Source organism: Trachypithecus francoisi, unplaced genomic scaffold, assembly GCF_009764315.1.
Source record: "Trachypithecus francoisi isolate TF-2019V2 unplaced genomic scaffold, Tfra_2.0 Lachesis_group0, whole genome shotgun sequence".
Lineage (NCBI taxonomy): Eukaryota > Metazoa > Chordata > Mammalia > Primates > Cercopithecidae > Trachypithecus > Trachypithecus francoisi.
The window spans coordinates 19,048,502-19,071,289 of NW_022681453.1; the positions used below are offsets into that span (position 1 = coordinate 19,048,502).

Genomic DNA, 22,788 nt, shown 5'->3' on the forward strand with positions numbered 1-22,788 from the left:
GCAACTTAAATCCAATGTTTCTTTGTTGATTTTTTGTCTAGATTATCTGTGTAATGCTGAGAGTGGAATGTTAAAGTCCCCCACTATTATTGTTTTGCAGTTTATCTCTCTCTTTAGCTTTAATGACATTTTCTTTATGAATTCAGGTGTTCCAATGTTGGTTACATGTATATTTAGAATTTTTTTTTTTTTTTTTTTTTTTTGAGGAGGAGGAGTCTCGCTCTGTCGCCCAGGCTGGAGTGCAGTGGCGTGATCTCGGCTCACTGCAAGCTTCGCCTTCCGGGTTCCCGCCATTCTCCCGCCTCAGCCTCCGAGTAGCTGGGACTACAGGCGCCCGCCACCTCGCCCGGCTAGTTTTTTGTATTTTTAGTAGAGACGGGGTTTCACTGTGTTAGCCAGGATGGTCTTGATCTCCTGACCTCATGATCCACCCGCCTCGGCCTCCCAAAGTGCTGGGATTACAGGCTTGAGCCACCGCGCCCAGCCAGAATTTTTTATTAGAATTTTTTTATCATCTTGCTGGATTGATCCCTTTATCTTTATATAATGACCTTCTTTGTTTCTTTTTACTGTTCTTGACTTAAAGTCTGTTTTCTCTTGTATAAATATGGCTATTCCTGCTCGCTTTTGATTTCCATTTGCAGAGAATATCTTGTTTTCATTTCTTTATTTTCAGTCTGTATGTGTCTTTACTGCTAAGGTGAGTTTCTTTTTTTTTTTGTTTTGTTTTGTTTTGTTTTGAGACGGAGTGTCGCTCTGTTGCCCAGGCTGGAGTGCAGTGGTGCAATCTCAGTTCACTGCAACCTCTGCCCCCCGAGTTCAAGTGATTCTCCTGCCTCAGCCTCCCAAGTAGCTGGGACTACAGGCACACACCACCATGCCCAGCTAATTTTTTTGTGTTTTTAGTAGAGATGGGGTTTCATCTTGTTGGCCAGGATGGTCTCGATCTCTTGACCTCATGATCCACCTGCCTTGGCCTCCCAAAGTGCTGGGATTACAGGCATGAGCCACTACACCTGGCCTGAGTTTCTTGTAAACAGCATATAGTTGAATTGTGGATTTTTAAAAATCCATTCAGCCATTTTGTATCTGTAAAGTGGAAAATTTAATCTATTTATGGTCAGCGTTATAATTGATATGTGGTGCTTTGTTTCTGTCATTTCTTAATTGTTTTCTGATTGTTTTATACAGTTTGGTTCCTTTTTCTTTTTTTTTTTTTTTTTTTTGAGACGGAGTCTCGCTCTGTCGCCCAGGCTGGAGTACGTTCCTTTTTCTTTTACTGGTTGTTGTGGTTTGCTGGACTTCTGCAGTGGTACCATTTGAGTTATTTCTCTTTCTCCATGTGATTACTTTGCCAAAGAGATTTATACGTTCGTGTGTTTTCTTTTCTTTTTTTTCTTTATTTGAGACAGAGTCTTGCTCTGTTACCCAGGCTGGAATGCAGTGGTGAGATCTTGGCTCACTGCAGCCTCCACCTCCTGGGTTCAAGTGATTCTCCTGCTGCAGCCTCCTGAGTAGCTGGGATTGCAGATACGTGCCATCATGCTCAGCTAATTTTTTTGTATTTTTAGTAGAGATGGGATTTCACCATGTTGGCCAGGCTAGTCTCAAACTCCTGGCCTCAGGTGATCTGCCTGCCTCAGCCTCCCTAAGTTCTGGGATTAGAGGCATGAGCCACTGTGCCTGGCCGTTTTGTGTGTTTTAATCTTGGTAAATGTCATCCTTTCACTTGCAGGTTTAGGACTCATGAGAATTTTTTTGTAGGGCCAGTCCAGGGGCAATGAATCCCCTTAGCATTTGCTTGTCTGGGAAAGATTTTATTTCTCTTTCACTTATGAAGGATAATTTTGCTGTGTATAGCATTCTTAGCTGTCAGATTTTTTCTTTTTCTTTTTTTTTTTTTTTGAGACAGGGTCTCACTCTGTCACCCAGGTGGGAGTGCACTGGTGTAAATACAGCTCATTGCAGCCTCAACTTCCCAGGCTCAGGCAATCTTCCTGCCTCAGCCTCCCATGTTGCTAAGACTTCAGGCACACTTCACCACACCCAGCTAATTTTTTTTTTTTTTTGTCTAAGATTGGTTCTTGTCATGCTGCCTAGGCTGTTCCGAAACTCCTGGACTCAAGTAAGCCTCTGCCTCAGCCTCCCAAAGTGCTGTGATTACAGGCATGAGCCACTGCTTTTGGCCAGATTTTTTTCTTTTAGTTATTTAAATATATTATCCCATTCTCTTCTGGCCTGTGAATATGTGAATAGATGATTATCTCTTGCTATTTTTAGGATTTGTATTTCATCTTTGATTTTAGGCAGTCTAACTATAATGTGTTGTGGAAACGACCTTTTTGCATTGTATTTTTATTTTCCCGGGGATTGCTGAGTCTCTCGTATCTGAAATGTCTAAATCTTTTGCTGGACTTGAGATGTTTTCATTTATTGTTTAGTTAAATACATTTTCCAATCCTGTCTTTGTCTCTTTGACCTTGTGGATATTGATAATTTTAATATTTAATTGTCACAGAGGCTTTGCTCAGTCTTTTTTATTCCTTTTCTTTATTTTTGTCTGATGGGATTATTTCAAAAGATTTCTGTTCATGTTCTGAGATTCTTCTACCTATTCTAGTCTACTGCAGAAGCTTTCAGCTTTAACGTATAGTTCCTATAGTGAATTCTTTAATTGCAGAATTTCTTTTTTTTAATTTTATTTTTATTTTTATTTTTTTTTTAATATACTTTAAGTTCTAGGGTACATGTGCACAATGTGCAGGTTTGTTACATATGTATACATGTGCCACATTGGTGTGCTGCACCCATCAACTCATCAGCACCCATCAACTCGTCATTTATATCAGTTATAACTCCCAATGCCATCCCTCCCCACTACCCCCTCCCCATAATAGGCCCCGGTGTGTGATGTTCCCCTTCCCATGTCCAAGTGATCTCATTGTTCAATTCCCACCTATGAGTGAGAACGGGCGGTGTTTGGTTTTCTGTTCTTGCAAAAGTTTGCTGAGAATGATGGTTTCCAGCTGCACCCATGTCCCTACAAAGGACATGAACTCATTGTTTTTTATGGCTGCATAGTATTCCATGGTGCATATGTGCCACATTTTCTTAATCCAGTCTGTCACTGATGGACATTTGGGTTGATTGCAAGTCTTTGCTATTGTAAATAGTGTCGCCATAAACATATGTGTGCATGTGTCTATATAGCAGCATGATCTACAATCCTTTGAGTATATAAACAGTAATGGGATGGCTGGGTCAAATGGTATTTCTAGTTCTAGATCCTTGAGGAATTGTCACACTGTCTTCCATAATGGTTGAACTAGTTTACAGTCCCACCAACAGTGTAAAAGTGTTCCTATTTCTCCACATCCTCTCCAACACCTGTTGTTTCCTGACTTTTTAATGATCACCATTCTAACTGGTGTGAGATGGTATCTCATTGTAGTTTTGATTTACCATCTCACACCAGTTATAACGGTGATCATTAAAAAGTCTAAATGTCTTTCAAATGGTGAATGAATGAACTAAATACTTCTCAGCATAGAAAAACTACTGATACGTGCAGTAACATGGATGAATTTCTCAAAGCATTATGCTAAGTGAAAGGGGCCAGTCTCAAAAGGCTGCACTTTGTTTGATTCCATTTATATGACATTCTAGAAAAGGCACAACTATAGTGATGAAGAACAGACCTATGGTTGCATTTGTTAAGTATAGGGGAAGGGCTTGGCTACAAATAGACAGCAAGGTCGAACTTTTAAGATCACATGATTGTAGATGTGTGGTGTTATTTCTGAGGGCTCTATTGTGTTCCATTGGTCTATATCTCTGTTTTGGTACCAGTACCATGCTGTTTTGGTTCCTGTAGCCTTGCAGTATAGTTTGAAGTCAGGTAGTGTGATGCCTCCAGCTTTGTTCTTTTGACTTAGGATTGTCTTGGCAATGCAGTCTCTTTTTTGGTTTCATACGAACTTTAAAGCAGTTTTTTCCAATTCTGTGAAGAAATTCATTGGTAGCTTGATGGGGATGGCATTGAATCTATAAATTACCTTGGGCAGTATGGCCATTTTCATGATATTGATTCTTCCTATCCATGAGCATGGTATGTTCTTCCATTTGTTTATGTCCTCTTATTTCACTGACTAGTGGTTTGTAGTTCTTATTGAAGAGGTCCTTTACATCCCTTGTAAGTTGGATTCCTAGGTATTTTATTCTCTTTGAAGCTATTGTGAATGGAAGTTCATTCATGATTTGGCTCTCTGTTTGTCTGTTACTGGTGTATAAGAATGCTTGTGATTTTTGCACATTCATTTTGTATCCTGATGCTTTGATGAAATTATTTATCAGCTAAAGGAGATTTTGGGCTGAGATGATGGGGTTTTCTAAATATACGATCATGTCATCTGCAAACAGAGACAATTTGACTTCTTCTTTTCCTAACAGAATACGCTTTATTTCTTTCTCTTGCCTGATTGCCCTAGCCAGAATTTCCAACACTATGTTGAATAGGAGTAGTGAGAGAGGGCATCCCTGTCTTGTGCCAGTTTTCAAAGGGATTGTTTCCAGCTTTTACCCATTCAGTATGATATTGGCTGTGAGTTTGTCATAAATAACTCTTACTATTTTGAGATACGTTCCATCAATACCGAATTTATTGAGTGTTTTTAGCAGGAAGGGCTGTTGAGTTTTGTCAAAGGCCTTTTCTGCATCTATTGAGATAATCATGTGGTTTTCGTCTTTGGTTCTGTTTATATGCTGGATTACATTTATTGATTTGTGTATATTGAACCAGCCTTGCATCCCAGGGATGAAGCCCACTTGATCACGGTGGATAAGCTTTTTGATGTGCTGCTGGATTCAGTTTGCCAGTATTTTATTGAGGATTTTTGCATCAATGTTCATCAGGGATATTGGTCTAAAATTCTCTTTTTTTGTTGTGTCTCTGCCAGGTTTTGGTATCAGGATGATGTTGGCCTCATAAAATGAGTTAGGGAGGATTCCCTCTTTTTCTATTGATTGGAATAGTTTCAGAAGGAATGGTACCAGCTCCTCCTTGTACCTCTGGTAGAATTCAGCTGTGAATCCGTCTGGTCCTGGACTTTTTTTGGTTGGTAGGCTCTTAATTATTGCCTCAATTTCAGAGTCTGCTATTAGTCTATTCAGGGATTCAACTTCTTCCTGGTTTAGTCTTGGGAGAGTGTAAGTGTCCAGGAAATTATCCATTTCTTCTAGGTTTTCTAGTTTATTTGCATAGAGGTATTTATAGTATTCTCTGATGGTAGTTTGTATTTCTGTGGGGTCGGTGGTGATATCCCCTTTATCATTTTTTATTGTATCTATTTGATTCTTCTCTCTTTTCTTCTTTATTAGTCTTGCTAGTGGTCTATCAATTTTGTTGATCTTTTCAAAAAACCAGCTCCTGGATTCATTGACTTTTTGGAGGATTTTTTGTGTCTCTTATCTCCTTCAGTTCTGCTCTGATCTTAGTTATTTCTTGCCTTCTGCTAGCTTTTAAATGTGTTTGCTCGTGCTCCTCTAGTTCTTTTAATTGTGATGTTAGGGTGTCAATTTTAGATCTTTCCTGCTTTCTCTTGTGGGCATTTAGTGCTCTAAATTTCCCTCTACACACTGCTTTAAATGTGTCCCAGAGATTCTGGTATGTTTTGTCTTTGTTCTCATTGGTTTCAAAGAACATCTTTATTTCTGCCTTCATTTCGTTATGTACCCAGTAGTCATTCAGGAGCAGGTTATTCAGTTTCCATGTAGTTGAGTGGTTTTGACTGAGTTTCTTAGTCCTGAATTCTAGTTTGATTGCACTATGGTCTGAGAGACAGTTTGTTATAATTACTGTTCTTTTACATTTGCTGAGGAGTGCTTTACTTCCAACTATGTGGTCAATTTTTGAATGAGTGTGATGTGCTGAGAAGAGTGTATATTCTGTTGATTTGGGGTGGAGAGTTCTGTAGATGTCTGTTAGGTCCGCTTGGTGCAGAGTTGAGTTCAATACCTAGATATCCTTGTTAACTTTCTGTCTGGTTGATCTGTCTAATGTTGACAGTGAGGTGTTGAAGTCTCCCCTTATTATTGTATGGGAGTCTAAGTCTCTTTGTAAGTCTCTAAGGACTTGCTTTATGAATCTGGGTGCTCCTGTGTTGGGTGCATATATATTTAGGATAGTTAGCTCTTCCTGTTGAATTGATCCCTTTACCATTGTGTAATGGCCTTCTTTGTCTCATTTGATCTTTGATGGTTTAAAGTCTGTTTTATCAGAAGCTAGGATTGCAACCTCTGCATTTTTTGTTCTCCATTTGCTTGGTAGATCTTCCTCCGTCCCTTTATTTTTAGCCTATTTGTGTCTCTGCATGTGAGATGGGTCTCCTGAATACAGAAAACTGATGGGTCTTAACTCTTTATCCAATTTGCCAGTGTGTCTTTTAATTGGACCATTTAGTCCATTTACATTTAAGGTTAATATTGTTATGTGTGAACTTGATCTTGTCATTGTGATATTAGCTGGTTATTTTGCTTGTTAGTTGATGCAGCTTTTTCCTAGCATCGATGGTCTGTACATTTTGGCATGTTTTTGCAGTAGCTAGTACCAGTTGTTCCTTTCCATGTTTAGTGCTTCCTTCAGGATCTCTTGTAGGGCAGGCCTGGTGGTGACAAAATCTCTAAGCATTTGCTTGTCTATAAAGGATTTTATTTCTCCTTCACTTATGAAGCTTAGTTTGGCTGGATATGAAATTCTGGGTTGAAAATTCTTTTCTTTAAGAATGTTGAATATTGGCCCCCACTCTCTTCTGGCTTGTAGAGTTTCTGCCGAGAGATCTGCTGTTAGTCTGATGGGCTTCCCTTTATGGATAACCTGACCTTTCTCTCTGACTGCCCTTAACATTTTTTCCTTCATTTCAACTTTGGTGAATCTGACAATTATGTGTCTTGGAGTTGCTTTTCTCGAGGAGTATCTTTGTGGCATTCTCTGTATTTCCTGAGTTTGAATGTTGGCCTGCCTTACTAGGTTGGGAAGTTCTCCTGGATAATATCCTGCGGAGTGTTTTCCAACTTGGTTCCATTTTCCTTGTCACCTTCAGGCACACCAATCACACGTGGATTTGGTCTTTTCACATAATCCCATATTTCTTGGAGGCTTTGTTCATTTCTTTTTACTCTTTTTTCTCTACACTTCTCTTCTCGCTTTGTTTCATTCATTTGATCTTCAATCATTGATACTCTTTCTTCCAGTTGATCGAGTTGGTTACTGAAGCTTGTGCATTTGTCACGTATTTCTCGTGTCATGGTTTTTATCTCTGTCAGTTCGTTTATGGCCTTTTCTGCATTGATTATTCTAGTTATCCATTCTTCCATTCTTTTTTCAAGATTTTTAGTTTCTTTGTGCTGGTTACGTAGTTCCTCCTTTAGCTCTGAGAAGTATGATCGACTGAAGCCTTCTTCTCTTAACTTGTTAAAGTCATTCTCCATCCAGCTTTGATCCATTGCTGGCGATGAACTGCGTTCCTTTGGAGGGGGAGATGTGCTCTGATTTTTTGAATTTCCAGCTTTTCTGTCCTGCTTTTTTCCCATCTTTGTGGTTTTATCTGCCTTTGGTCTTTGATGATGGTGACAAACGGATGGGGTTTTGGTGTGGGTGTCCTTTCTGTTTGTTAGTTTTCCTTCTGTCAGTCAGGACCCTCAGCTGTAGGTCTGTTAGAGTTTGCTTGAGGTCCACTCCAGACCCTGTTTGCCTGGGTATCAGCAGCAGAGGCTGCAGAAGATAGAATATTGCTTAACAGCGAGTGTTGCTGTCTGATTCTTCCTCTGGAAGCTTCGTCACAGGGGTGTACCCTGCCGTGTGAGGTGTGAGGTGTCGGTCTGCACCCAGTGGGGGGTGTCTCCCAGTTAGGCTACTCAGGGGTCAGGGACCCACTTGAGTAGGCAGTCTGTCTGTTCTCAGATCTGAACCTCCATGCTGGGAGATCCACTGCTCTCTTCAAAGCTGTCTGACAGGGTCATTTACCTCTGCCAAGGTTTCTGCTGCTTTTTATTTAGCTATGCCCTGTCCCCAGAGGTGGAGTCTACAGAGACAGGCAGGCCCTCTTGAGCTGCAGTGGACTCCACCCAGTTCAAGCTTCCTGGCAGCTTTGTTAACCTACTTAAGCCTCAGCAATGGTGGGTCCCCCTCTCCCAGCCTCACTGCTGCCTTGCAGTTAGATCTCATACTTCTGTGCTAGCAATGAGGGAGGCTCCGTGGACGTGGGACCCTCCTGTCCAGGTGTAGGATATAATCTCCTGGTGTGCTGTTTGCTAAGACCCTTGGTAAAGCACAGTATTAGGGTGAGAGTTACCCAATTTTCCATGTGTTGTTTCTCAGTTTCCCTTGGCTAGGAAAAGGGATTCCCTTCCCCCTTTCGCTTCCCAGGTGAGGCGATGGCTCGCCCTGCTTCATCTCTCGCTGGTCCGGCTGCACCAGCTGACCAGCACCGATTGTCTGGCACTCCCCAGTGAGATGAACCTGGTACCTCAGTTGAAAATGCAGAAATCACCTGTCCTCTGTGTCGCTCGTGCTAGGAGCTGGAGGCTGGAGCTGCTCCTATTCGGCCATCTTGCTCCAGGAACTCAATTGCAGAATTTCTATCTGGTACTTTAAAAAACTGTCTCTTTAGGCCGGGCGCGGTGGCTCAAGCCTGTAATCCCAGCACTTTGGGAGGCCGAGACGGGCGGATCACGAGGTCAGGAGATCGAGACCATCCTGGCTAACATGGTGAAACCCCGTCTCTACTAAAAAAACACACAAAAAACTAGCCGGGCGAGGTCGTGGGCGCCTGTAGTCCCAGCTACTCGGGAGGCTGAGGCAGGAGAATGGCATAAACCCGGGAGGTGGAGCTTGCAGTGTGCTGAGATCCGGCCACTGCACTCCAGCCCGGGCGACAGAGCAAGACTCTGTCTCAAAAAAAAAAAAAAACTGTCTCTTTGGTAAATTTCTCATTCATATCCTGAATTGTTTTACTGAATTCTCTTGTATCTCACTGAGCTTCTGTAAAATCAAAATTTTGAATTCTTTATGTGGGATTTCAAAAATTTCTTTGATTAAGATCTATTTTTGGAGACTTATTATGTTCCTTTGGAAGTGTCATATTTCCTTGCTTTTTCATGTTTCTTGTGTCATTACATTGAAATCTGTGCATCTGGAGTAACAGTCACTTCTTCCTGTTTTGAATTTACTTTAGTAGGGAAAGACCTTTTCCTAAAGATCTAGGGTGTCTGTGGTGTTGGTTGGTTGGGTACTTTGGCTTTGACTCTGGTGTGTGCATTAGTGTCATCTCTGTATGATTTCTTTGGCTGTAAACAGCATTAGTGGCATCTGTGATTTCGTTGATAGGTTAGGGTACAGTTATTAGTTAAGGCTGTGGAGAAGTTGTGCTGGGGACTAGGATGGCAGATGGGTCAGTGATAGTTTCACTGGGCAGTGTACACTGGCAGCCATGTTGGCAATTATTGTTGTGTCAGTTGGTGGGCCTCCACATGGCTTGCTCAGATGCTGGTAGTGGCAGTGGTGGATTGTACAAGTGGATAGATTCTTAGGTTCCTGGGCAGTTACATGGCATGAGTGATAGCAGTAGCAGGAGTGGGACAACTCTCTGGGTCCTGAGTGATGTGTGTTGATGTTGGTGGTGGCTCTGAAGGGCTGGGTAACCCAATCTCCAGGAACTCAGGTGTCACTTGCAGGTAGGTGCAGATGAGGTGATAGCAGCCAGGAGTTTATGCCCCCAGGAGAAGTATTCAGGTGCCTGAAGTGGTTGGGTTGGGTATTTGCCAGGACCCTAGGCTGTGTTCTCTTGTCACACAGCAGAGAATGAAGCTGGACTAAGTAGGCTTGTGCTCAGACCTTCAAATGGTGAGAACAGCACCAGCCGTCATGGACAGGGCACTCCGCAGGCCCCAGGTGGAGTGCTCAGGTGAGAGGTATTAGCAGCTGTGCTAACACCCTGTCACAATAGAGGGTGGGGTCATCCTCGGTGACCAGAGCCTGGGCCAGCGGGTGGGAATGCACATTCCTCACACCCTACTCTCAATGGGGCTTGCTCCCTGGCTCTGGCAGGAGTAGCCCACCTCAGCTGCAGGAGCCCCACCCAACTGGTGAACAAGTCCCAGTGGCAAATTTTACGCCACTTGCATCCCAGTCTCCATCCTGGTGGCACTCACTTCTCATCTCCAGCAGCTACACCCCATGCCTTGCTTGCTTCTTAGCTCTGGCTGTAGGTATGCTTCCAGCATACTCCCCAGTCCCAGTAGCGACAGCTCGAGTTTCTGTCATGCCTCAGCCCTGGCACTGCTGGGCTTCAGGACAGCAAGCAGTCTGTCAAAGGCTAGGTTTGAAAATGATATCTTGCTCCTCAGACATTTCAGGGACGAGATGTCAGGGGAGGCTGGAGAAGCAAATAGACTCAGGAAAGTTTTCCACCTCTTGGTGAACCTGCTTCTGCACCTTGCACACCTGCAGAGCTGCTTAACCACAGGTGCTTTTCACTCTGTTCTCTTCACCTCCTTGTTCTGGGATACAGGGACAATTCTCTGGACACTGTGAAGATCTTCCTAGGGATCTCCCATTAACTTCAAATCAAAGAGTGACAGAGACTGCAACAGAGCCACTTGGGCCTCTTAGAGCAGAGGATACAGAGCAGTGGGTGGGTCCCTCAATTCAGTGAGCAGACAAGAGACAAAGGCTGACTTAGGTTTTATTTTCATCATGAGCTTGCAGAAATATATTTTTTCTTGATGCTCAGTGATTACATTCAAAAGTTTATTTTCAATGTAATATTATTTATCATTCACTGACAGGTCATTTGTAGCTTCACAAAAAAAAAAAAGGGAACGGGAGGGATGGAGCTAGTGAGACTGTGTCTAATATAATCTGTGTGTGCATTTCTGTGGGTTTGAAAACCCACTTGCTCTTTATACTAATTCAAACTAAAGAATTGTGAGTAAGAATAGCTTTAGAAGGTGCACATCTAGGCTGTGCACAGTGGCTCATGCCTGTAATCCTAGCACTTTGGGAGGCTGAGGCAGGCGGATCACTTGACGTCAGGGGTTCGAGACCAGCCTGGCCAATATAGTGAAACCCTGTCTCTACTAAAAATACAAAAATTAGACAGGCATGGCAGCGGGTGCCTGTAATCCCAGCTACTCAGGAGGCTGAGGCATGAGAATCGCTTGAACCAGGAAGGCAGAGGTTGCAGTGACCCGAAATCGTGCCATTGCACTTCAGCCTGGGCAACAGAGGGAGACTCCTACTCAAAAAAAAAGAAAAAAAGAAGATGTAGTACATCTATCACCACATAGTGAGGTTTAAGAGTTTAGAAAGCAATTTTACCTAAATATACCTTTAATAACTACATCAGGTATAACATGAGGATGCTGCTAAAGGAATGGAAGAGTAAGATAGGCATGAAATGATGAAGACTTTTATAGGGTTAGGACTAAAGAGAATAATTTTAAAATCTGAACAACTGGCCCAGGTGTGGTGGCTCGTGACTGTAATCTTAGCACTTTGAGAGGCTAAGTAAGGCAAGAGGATTGCTTGAGCCGCAGGAGTTTGCGACCAGCCTGGACAACATGGTACAACCTTATCTCTACAAAAAAAAAAAAAAAAAAGACAAAAATTAGCTGGGTATGGTTGTGTGTGCCTGTGGTCCCAGGTACTCTGGAGACTGAGGTAGGAGGATCACCTGAGCCTGGGGAGGTCAAGGCTGCAGTGAGCAGTGATCACACCACTGCACTCCTGCCTGGGAGACAGTGAGACCCTGTATAGATCAGTCAATAGATAGAAAGAAAGAATTCATTGTTACCAGCATATAGTATTTGAAAGCAAGTATTGTATTAAGAGAATAAAAAGAAGCGTTGGTAATTGAAGGTAAATTGATGCCTTTGTAACAATAACTTGGCAGTTCTGCAAAGCTAAATCTTGTTTATGGCCAGTCATGAGTAGACTGCAAAATTTCGAGAGTTCACCCTTTGCAGCCTGTGAATGAATCTGCATGACATTTGATTTTAAACCATCTTTCCTTTGGAGCTAGCAGGAGCTTCTTTCAAGCATACTTCCAGCCACTGGTGCTCCCATCCTCCTTGATTCAAATAGGCACAAATATGGCCATCCATTTTTCCTTTACTTTTCCCAGAAATGTGATTGTTTTCACTGCTCTTTTACTGTTTTCCTCTTAAGATAAATATAGTAATGATTTCATAAGATGACCATAATGCAGAATGTTTTCCTAAATATCTGCGTTTAGTGTAATGTAATTCTGATGCAGAATGATGGCAAAGTTTTAATTAGCAACATTTAAACTATAAGAAATAACCAGTTGACCTTGGCAATTATTCCATTTATTTATTCAACAAATATTATATTAAGCACTTATTACGTGCTATAAGTTTTGCTACATGGTGGAGATGATTAGCAAGACACAGTCCTTATCATCTAAGGACTTGCAGTCGGGTGAAGTAGACAAATAGGTGCCCTAAAATATAATAGGCATTCTTCTAGAAATCAGAATTCAGCAAAGACCCAAAAGAGGTAGTGGTCAGGTCTAAGGTAGGGATGTTGAGAATGGAGAATAATAGAGCAAGCTGGAAACGATTCATAGAAAAAGCAATATTGAACTGAATCCTTAAAAAAAAAAAGGGGGGGGGAAGAAAGGAAATAAATACAATTAATAGAGTCTTTGTAGGCTTTTTCAATGTAAAGGAGATCTGGAGAGGTAAGAGAGGACCCTGATGAGTCTGCCTTAAATGACTTGCTGAAAAGTTTGAACTCTAACCTGTGAAGGGCATTAAGAAGCGTGGCCATATAACCAAATTGACATTCTGGAAAGGAAGATGTGTAAAAGACCAGTTAGAAGATTATTGTACTGGTTCAGAAGAGAGATGATAATGACCAAACCAAGACAATGAAGAGGGAGGAGAGGTCAAATGTGAGATTTGATGATTGCAAAATCTGTAGGATATGGTGAACGCTGGAAGGATATAGTACTACTGAGTTCCTCTCAGTGAGAGGGCATCTCTGGGTCCAGTCAGATTGGGGAGAAATGAATTTTTTTGGCCATGTAGATCAGGAGCTTAAGATGAGTCTGGGCTGGAGACAATGCTTTGGAGCTTGGCAGTAGTTGAAGCTATGGGAATGGTTGAGATTGCCCATGAAGGCTTGTAGAGTAAGATGGGCTGAAGGCAGAGCTGTGAAGGTCACTAATAGGTAAGGGATATGCAAGGGGAGAGGAATGGTAGGAACAGGCTGTCAGTTGTCTAGCGTCTGAATTATATGTGTTGGGTGGAGGGGTAGATGTGAGTGAAATAATACAGATTGCCACTGTTGGTATGACTGACAAAACTCCAGCTGCATTATACCACCAAGGGACCAGTGAGTATTTTATTGGAGAAAAACTGAAATTGCCTCATCCAGTAGGGGAGGTAATTTTCAAGGCTTTTAATTTCCTGCTAAGTTGCTAAATCACAAGAGATTGTTTTAAAGGATACTCTTCCCTCTTTCCTTGTTTGGAAGGAATTCTATAGGCAGAAAGTTATTCTCAGAGCCCTGGGCTGTGAGAACCTCCTTTAACCATTCATCACAACAGCTCTGAGTAAATGAGGCATATTTGTATGGCTAAGGAGTCCAAAGAGCCACTGACTGGGTAGCAGTTAGTTAAGCTAGTAACTAACCTGCTTTATCTCTGAGTGGCCTCTATTCCAACCCTTTTATTTAGAGACCTGATATGCTTCATACTATTGGATGGCACATTCTATAACTCTTACTGGGGTGTCCTCCTGGAAGTGGCCATGCTGAACTGGCCACATCTGAGTAATCCATGGAAAGTTCCATGGGTTCTCCTTTTTGCATGGGTCCTGTTTTCTGAGATAGGTAGATCCATACCTTCCTAACCAACAGGACAGGGGGTAGAACCAGGGCTGTGGGAACTCCCTGAGTGTCAAATGGAATTTTCAAGAGATTACCCTCATCTTTTTCCAATTGTTTTATTAAGGTGTCTGTACTAGCATAAGGAATTCGTGTCTCTGTTCCTAAACTTTGTTCCAAATGGTTATGTGGTTGCAGTTCTCCGGGAATTGACCTTTAGAAGGAAGACACTAAAACATCGGAATGTAACAGAAATACACTGTTATTCCTCCCCTCTTTTGTCTCTATCCCATAAAGGAAGCAGCTTTATTCCTAGGAAGGAACTTTATTCTTACACATTTAGGCATCAGCTTTGTCTGCTAAGTCCTCCTTCTCTCTGACCACAGAAGACTTCATGGTAAATCAAGCCCACTGCTCTCACAAGCTTTTCTTCTTAACTTAGTCTGGTTGAAACATAGATTCATGCAAATAGTATCAACATTGCTTATAGCTTAGCAGGGCTTTCTTTTGGGGCCAGTCATAATGACAGTTGTATGATAGTAAAAAACCAATGCCAAAGCAGTTTCTAAACAGTAGTACTTGTTGAGAGGAAATGTTTTTCCTCTATCAGGAACTTTCCTCTGGGACCTGTTTATATGTCTGTGTGCACGCATGCAATGGGTGCTAGAAAAGAAACAACTTTTCATGTGGGATAGTGTTACTTCTGAGAGAAGGAATTTTGCCAATTAAATGTTTGTAGGGATTCATTTTAGAGTTTCTGTCCTTTGCCCAAGTATGTCTTTTGTGCTTAATAGGAAATGAGCCTTGTTTAATTTAGTAAAACATAACACCATTTCTTTAGGAAAGTGAGGGATCCTTTTCCCTTCGAACTTAGGTGTTACACATTGGAACATCAGACCAGGTGTTTAAAATACTTGAGTGCTATAACACCTGTCCTTCTGTTGTAGGTGCAACAATGAGAGTGAGTGGTCCCAGATCCACGAGAACATCATCCGAAAGTCCAGTGCCAAGTACTCTGCCCCCAGCGCCAGCCATGGTGAGGTACTTCTCTGACTAGAACATTTTGTGTTGCATTTGTAGTTGCTAATCATACAGTACTTCAGTTGGTTGGTGCAGATTGCCTGCTGTATTCCCTACAGATATTTATTCTGTCCAGGCATTTCCTACTCATTCTTTTTGTAGTAATTTGAGGCCTTCCCTAATATCTGCTGACCAAAATACATTTTCTGCTTTTTCTAGGATGAGTTCTATATGCTTTGATAGGTAACTTGAGTTCTAATTCAAATCCAGAGTGAGCAAAAATATTGCAGGGTTTGTTACATTGTGAAGTCTATGTTTGCCTAAAAAAGATTATACCCAGCCAAATAAATATCTCTCTCTATATATAGCTAGGTATCTATATAGATATAGACATTACATACTTCTCTTTATATTTCTGAAAGACTGACCATAATGAGAATCAGTGATTAGTCTGTCAGTATCAGTCATTCTGAAACTAGAATGGAAAATCTTTATTTCAAAGAAGCTTCATTTTAGCTCAACTTCTCCTTTTCCTTTTCCCTTCCTTTCTTTAAAAACTCTGTTTAAATAATTTCTATAAAATCTCAGTACAGTTCTACATATTGTATTGTTTTCTAAGTTAAACATTAATGCTTGATTAAATTAGAAACATTATTTAAAAGCCTATGTGCGGCCGGGCGCGGTGGCTCAAGCCTGTAATCCCAGCACTTTGGGAGGCCGAGACGGGCGGATCACAAGGTCAGGAGATCGAGACCATCCTGGCTAACACAGTGAAACCCCGTCTCTACTAAAAAATACAAAAAACTAGCCGGGCGAGGTGGCGGGCGCCTGTAGTCCCAGCTACTCGGGAGGCTGAGGCAGGAGAATGGCGTGAACCCGGGGAGGCGGGGCTTGCAGTGAGCTGAGATCCGGCCACTGCACCCCAGCCTGGGTGACAGAGCGAGACTCCGTCTCAAAAAAAAATAAAAAAATAAAAAATAAAAGCCTATGTGCCTTTATAGACCCTTGCAAATAGCTATCTAATTTATGCAGAACCAGGTTACTCCTGATAGTTTTTACCTCTAAATCATTTTATAACCTCTTTTACATAATCCTCTTTGTTTTAACTTGCATAGACCTTGTTGGAAATTATAAGTTGTCCTTAAATGACAGTGTAAAATCACTGAGAGGCAAGCAGTTTCTAAAGAGTAGTACATGTTGTAGAAAACTTTGTTTTTTCTCTGTTGGGGTGAGCAGATACTTGACTAGGAGGATCCTTAGAGGAGATCCACACCAGAGACTGCCAAGATTGAGACCTTCAGCGGTAACAACTTGATTCCTCTAAAACCCTAGTGGGGGTTTAGGCGTTATCTGAGAGCCTCTCACTATTTTTAAATGACAGTTTTCCCTTATACATGTGCCTGGATGCCAAGTAGCTCCATGCAGTGTGCTAAATCTAGGCTAACGCAAGAGACAAATAAAATTTTATTTTGAAAATATAGGAAAGTTACTAGCAATTTGGGAAACTACAATTCACATCAATATTTGTCATGTTCTTTGCTTTATTTACTTATTTGATTTATAAAGAGGTGCCCTTGACTGCACATTCTTGGGACATAGTATGATTAAAACATATAGAGAATATTTTTAAGAGAGATGGTAGTACTAATTCGTGAAAGAGCAACTTCTACCATTGCTTCACCAGGTTAAGATGATGAGATTTGTCTTGCTCCCCAGAGCGAGCAGGGACTGTGCCATGTGCTGTGTCTGATTTTTGTCTAGAACTCACAGACACTTGCCATTTAAACAGTGTTAGAAAGACCTCTCTGCGGGACACCACAGACTTCAGAGAGCCTCAGTTGGGATGGCTGTAATGAGAGGAGGTCTGTGTAGTTGTGGAAAAGTCAGTAGGAGGAACAGGCTGCTTCTTTTTGAAGTATGTTAGAAGCTAGCTGAGGCCTTAGAAATCACCTGTTTCAACCCCCTCATTAAATAAATGAGGAAACTGAAGCTCAGCAAAATGATTTAGTGGCTGAACAAGGATAGAACCCAGGTCTCCAGACTCCAGACCTTTGGCCTTTCTACTCAGTTGCCAAGCTTCTGAGCATGGGTTTTCTACTGCAGGACTCTGGGGTCTTCGTGTCAGAGAATTTTATAGATTGCTCAAGGAATATTTCAGGTCTTTATTAGTCTGCTTAATTAAAGATACATCTTTATTAAAAATCAGTTTACTTTGCTATAAACTTTTACTCATCTTTGTTAAATATTGTGGGCAGGTCATTGCCTTGCAGTTCTGTTTCCGAAGTCATTAGTGCTTTTCCTTCAAGTCACATAATTTAAAAATGCAGAAGCAATTGCTACACTGGGTTTGAATGCTGAGAGTAAATGTATCATCCAGCAATAACTCTTTTATGTGAACTTTAATAGATGTGGGTCTTCATTTCCATTGTTGGCCTCTTGGATATGTAGCTACAAACTGAACTTTTAATAGTTCCAGTAGTAGCATGAAGAGTATTAAGGACAAGTGAAGATAAAGCAGTTGACACACAAGTTTTCTATTTATTTTAAAATGAATGTTAACTATAATTTATTTCCATATCTTCGGCTGACATTAATTTATATAATTAATCCTCATCCAGCATTTCCACAAGGAGGGGTGGGGGCATGTGGCACAAGAACAGAGTCAAGTTGGTGCCCTCCAATATTTTACACAGGTGTTAATTTGTCCAGTTACTTTTTGTGGGTCAATCTTTAATCCGATAAGAGGTTCAGTAAGAAAATGGTTTTCTTGTATCAGGTGATCAGTGAGACCAGATTAACGGAGAAATTGTATAGACTTTGTTATTTTCAAATTCTTTGATTTGAGGGCCCCATTGAGATGATAGTCAGGTAGAACATCAAGTGTTGCCAAGGGACTGGTTGCATACTGGGTGAGTGAGTGGGTCACTTTTCCGAACTATTAATGAAGGCTCTCTTGTGCCCAGAATCATGCCTTAGCATTATTTGGTATGTGCTTCATACCAACACAGCGTTTCAGAACTAGAAAGGAAACCCACAAGTTCCAGGATCCCATCTCTACAAAAGGACATACAGTTTTTATAGCCTCCATTGGTGATTTCTTTCATTCTTTGCATGTCTTTTCATCTGATCTCTTGCATGAACTTGAAGGTTTTCTCTTATTTGTTATGTTTAGAAGTAGAGAGCAGCTCTTTAGGATCCCTTTGGGTAGCTCAAGAGCTAATTGTGATACTCTCAGCACCTTTAGTCAACATCTTCATGAGTTTCGCTTTGCATCTGTAGGCCGTTTTGGTTGCTCAGAAAATGCAGAGACAAAAGGCAGTCAGCAAGTACTTAAATAAACCCTTGCCAATGCAGAATGGTTAGAGTACACCCACTGATTTTTTTTTTTTTTTTTTTTTTGGCTTTTGCCCTCCAACCGCAACTCCCTCAAATTACGGAGACTTTCATCCCCAGCTGTTTGCTCATGCTGGGCTGTTTCATAAGTCTGATTTCTGTTTACCCAGAGGATATGATTTGATAGCTACGTAAACACAACAAAGATGAATAAGTTAGGGTTATGAGGGGAGGGCAGATATATCCTAAACTGTTCTCTACAAAGATTATTGTGGTTTTGGTAATGGCTCCCAGCCTTTCAGGTTCATAAACTAATTGCAGTTTAGTCCGACAGTGATTAGGTTTAAGATAATTACTTTAGAGGGGCTGAAATCTTAAACACTGATTATCTAACCAGAATGCCAACTGGAATACTGTATGTTTGCCTTTTCAGGGCACTGTGATCCTGGTGTTAATGACACTTGAGATACCATGTTTGTAATCCCAAGGTTTCTTGGGAAGCATGAGTTTAGTAAAAGCAACAAGATAATCTTGAGGTTCTGTCTGGGTTGTAGTAGAACCGTATTTCATCCCTTGGCGCAGCTCTGAGAGTACATATTCCTGGCTACTGGCATACTTTTCTTGCCAGATAAAATATCTGTAACCCTTCTATCTGACTTCTGTCTTTGACTACCTTTCCATTCCCTCCTCCCTCCCCATTCCTAGACCATTCTTATTTTACAATTCTACTTGTTACTGAAAGAGATCAAATGAAAAGACTAAAAGGCAGAAATGAAGTCCACAGGCAAACAGCCCGGGCGGCGCCCTGAGCCTAGTTAAAGATCGACCCCAGACCTAACCGATTAGGTTATCTACAGATTCCAGACGTTGTAAGGACAAGCGTTGTGAAAGTCCCTGTCCTGGCCGGGCGTGGTGGCTCAAGCCTGTAATCCCAGCACTTTGGGAGGCCGAGATGGGCGGATCACGAGGTCAGGAGATCGAGACCATCCTGGCTAACACGGTGAAACCCCATCTCTACTAAAAATACAAAAACGAGCCGGGCGAGGTGGCGGGCGCCTGTAGTCCCAGCTACTCAGGAGGCTGAGGCAGAAGAATGGCGTAAACCCGGGAGGCGGAGCTTGCAGTGAGCTGAGATCTGGCCACTGCACTCCAGTCCGGGCAACAGAGCGAGACTCTGCCTCAAAAAAAAAAAAAAAAAAAAAAAAGTCCCTGTCCTGCTCTGTTCTGTTCTAATTACCGGTGTCTGCCATATATCTCAGTCCTGGGCCCAGTACAAACACATTCCTCTATTTGTCCCAACTTCCTGAGCCCAACACAAACACATCCCCCCATATATCTCAGAAACACCACCTAGAGAGCCCCCGATAAGGTCACAACCGTTTGTAGTTTTACTAAATGCGCGGGAACAAATAGAAAACTGTTAAATGTATAACTTAAAATATTAACCAATCGTGATGCTGCGACCAAAAGAATTCCTTTGTTCCTCTGTAACCTTACATATCCTGTATACATCGGGCTATAAAAAGCGGGCACATGCATCGTTCGGGGCCCTCTTGTATGTTGTGGAACGGAGGGACCAAGTTCGAACTTGCAGTAAAGATCCTTGCCGCTTGGCTTTGACTCTGGACTCTGGTGGTCTTCTTTGGGGAATAAACGGTCTGGGCATAACATTACTATCTCCATTCCAGCTACGACTCTTCTAATTGTATTCATTATCATAACACCTTATTCCCTCATTTCTATAGATGTTCATCTGCTATTTAACTCACAAGTTTATAGACCAATGAGGGTGCCTCCTCTCAACCCATAGATCAACGCCTAAATTCTTCCTCCTGTTAACAGCTAAACCCATTCACAGTTATAGAGGTAACACTTCCTAATTCCATAGAGGCTTGACTGTTACAGCCTTCTAGCCAGTAGCTGCAGAGGGGACCCTCAGGAGGGTGCTGTGGAGGTGGAAATTTCAGGAGATTCTAGCTTTGTGCACAACTCCAAGGGTGTAAGTAATGAGCCAGAAGGCAGCTCACCTGGGGGGATATTTCAAATACTTCCAAGTTTTGATTAAAGATCATGTGGAGGATCTGAAATCCTCATGGAGTCAAGGCTTGGTTAGTCCCACAAAAGCACCCTCTTTTCTTTGCAGAATGTGATGTCTCCTCTGTTGCTAGCCAGTGCAAGATTAAACTAGCAAGTTACTTCCCACACTTTGACATACTCCCAGCATAAAACACAGCACATCTTAGCTTGCTCATTTCTCATATTTGGGATGCCCTGACTGAAGGTCTTCTTTGGCCATGCTTGTTTCTACTCTATAGATTTCTCTAGGTTCCTAAATATATAACTTATGTAGTTCAACCCTCTCATTCAGTAGGGCCAGCTGGACCCTAGTTGGATGCTGGGGACCGGAGGGAGAGACAACTCAATCTCCCAGACCTTGGTCTGTGTTTAATAGACTAGTTCTCTGGGTTATTGGGGTCACTTTGACTTAAATTTCTTTAGCTTTCCAAAATGTTTCTTGAAAATAACTTACACTTTTTGCCTCAAAGTTTTTCTCAAGAATTTTGCTGAACTTTGCAAATTTTCTTCTGGAAAACGTGACTATGTCTTTTCTAGTACTATATAACGGTAGAACTGTGATTCTAAGAAAATGCTTTTGGTTTTGCAGGTCTCATCATTTCTCTGCAGCTTCTTCGTGGAGACATGGAACAGATTCGGAGAGAAAATCCCATGATATTTAATAGGGGATTGGCAATTACAAGAAAATTGGGATTTCCTGATGTCATTATGCCAGGTATGCAGAACTGCTTGGGGCTGGGAAGGTAGATGGGTTAGGATGGAGTCTAGTGCTCCCCTCCTGAGAAGGTGGTGAACTGTGCTATGGAGGAGACCTGCAACTATTAAAATCTCCCACATCCCAAGTCAGGCTGCTTACTGCAGTCTGCAGTCAATGGCCCTTCGGCTCTTATAGGCATTTGTTCTTTTCCAGAAGCCCCTACATTGCATTCACCAGTGCAACATGACATTCCAGCAGATAGGTAGGCTTTGTTGTCTTCTATGAAGGCTGGATGGTAGGAGTGAATATGGAACCTTCATGGAGAGTTTTTATACTCTTCCTTCCTTTTCTTAGAAGATAATTGTCTCACAAGAACTTCCTGCTTAAGGGGAAAAATATATCAAAATATATGCGTGTAGTATCAGTGAATCCCATATGTGTAGGAATAGTAGATACCTTTCCATTTTCATGTATCAGAAAAATAGATCAGGCAAATGGTATAAGTTAGACATTGTGAATATAGCACTACCTGGTCAGCTTCTCAGGAATTGTCTCACCCATTTCATCTAATGCCCAGTGGAGAGCCAAGGCAGAAATTGGGAATGCATTGACCCTCAACTGTGGTCCCAGTAGGTCGATATCAGGTTCATGTTTTCTAATTAGGCAGACGTGGGTAGGACTGGAAAAGTGGATCCCAATGGGGCATCAGAGCCAAGGGAGTTATCAGGAATGAAGAAGGGGTAGAGGCATGGTTCAGATGGATGGTAGGTGTCCAGATAACCAGAGAAGATGCAAATAAGGAGAAGAAGATTAGAACAGGTAAATGTCTGGTTGTCTGAATAGATTATAGGAGGAATGGACCTACCCTCTCAGTTGAGTTTTTTGTTGTTGTTGTTTTTTGTTTGTTTGTTTGTTTTGAGACAGAGTCTTATTCTGTTGCCCACGCTGGAATGCAGTGGCGCTATCTTGGCTCACTGCAAACTCTACCCCCTAGGTTCAAGCGATTCTCCTGCCTCAGCCTCCCGAGTAGCTGGGACTACACATGTACACTGCCACACCTGCCTAATTTTTGTAATTTTTGTAGAGACAGGTTTCACCATGTTGGCCAGACTGGTCTCGAACTCCTGACCTCAAGTGATCCAGCACTGGCATACTGGTCTTGAACTCCTGACCCTGGCCTCCCAAAGTGCTGGGATTACAGACTTGAGCCACTGCATCTGGCCTCAGTTGAGTTTTAATGCTCTGCTAAAAGCTTATTTGCTTTTATTGTAAAGGGCCAGGCCAGACTAGACTGAACTGATTGTGATCACTTTAAATATCACTTATTTGGAGTTCTTCATGGTGGTTCACTAAATTTTCTTGTTGGAAGCATTTGCCAGCACATACACAAAGGGTTGGGTAGCTTGGCCATAGAGAAGGCCTATGTGATGGGTTCCAGCTGCCTTCCAACTTCCCAGGCTATGCCCAGATTTATTTCCTGTCACCTTCATTTTCTCTCCATAGACACTGTAAATGCAGAGCAAGCTGCTACGCACAGCCTTCATCTTCTACTGATGCACACAGGAGAGTCTTTTGGATGGGAAACATAGGCTAGTAGATCAATTATGTTTTTCTCTAAATGCTAGGGAGACTTCATGCTTATGAAAGCTGTTGTAGGGGTAATGACCGCCACAGGACACTTCTACCATCCTGTCGTGACACCTTTCTTAGCTCTTTCTAGGCTGCTAATTAGGAAAAGAGCCCAAGCATAGTCAGG

At 42.0% G+C, this 22,788-nt stretch overlaps 1 protein-coding gene across 8 annotated transcripts in view; it reads left to right on the top strand.

Annotated features, from left to right (window-relative positions):
- The window catches only part of DOCK3 (dedicator of cytokinesis 3), a 735,684-nt gene that overhangs the window by 547,339 nt on the left and 165,557 nt on the right, over positions 1 to 22,788 (top strand). For all 8 annotated transcript variants that reach the window (XM_033208879.1, XM_033208884.1, XM_033208901.1 and 5 more), the window contains 2 exons: positions 14,854 to 14,942; positions 20,925 to 21,050. In XM_033208879.1, coding sequence (XP_033064770.1) covers positions 14,854 to 14,942; positions 20,925 to 21,050 — 215 coding nt within the window. The remainder of the gene's footprint in view (positions 1 to 14,853; positions 14,943 to 20,924; positions 21,051 to 22,788) is intronic.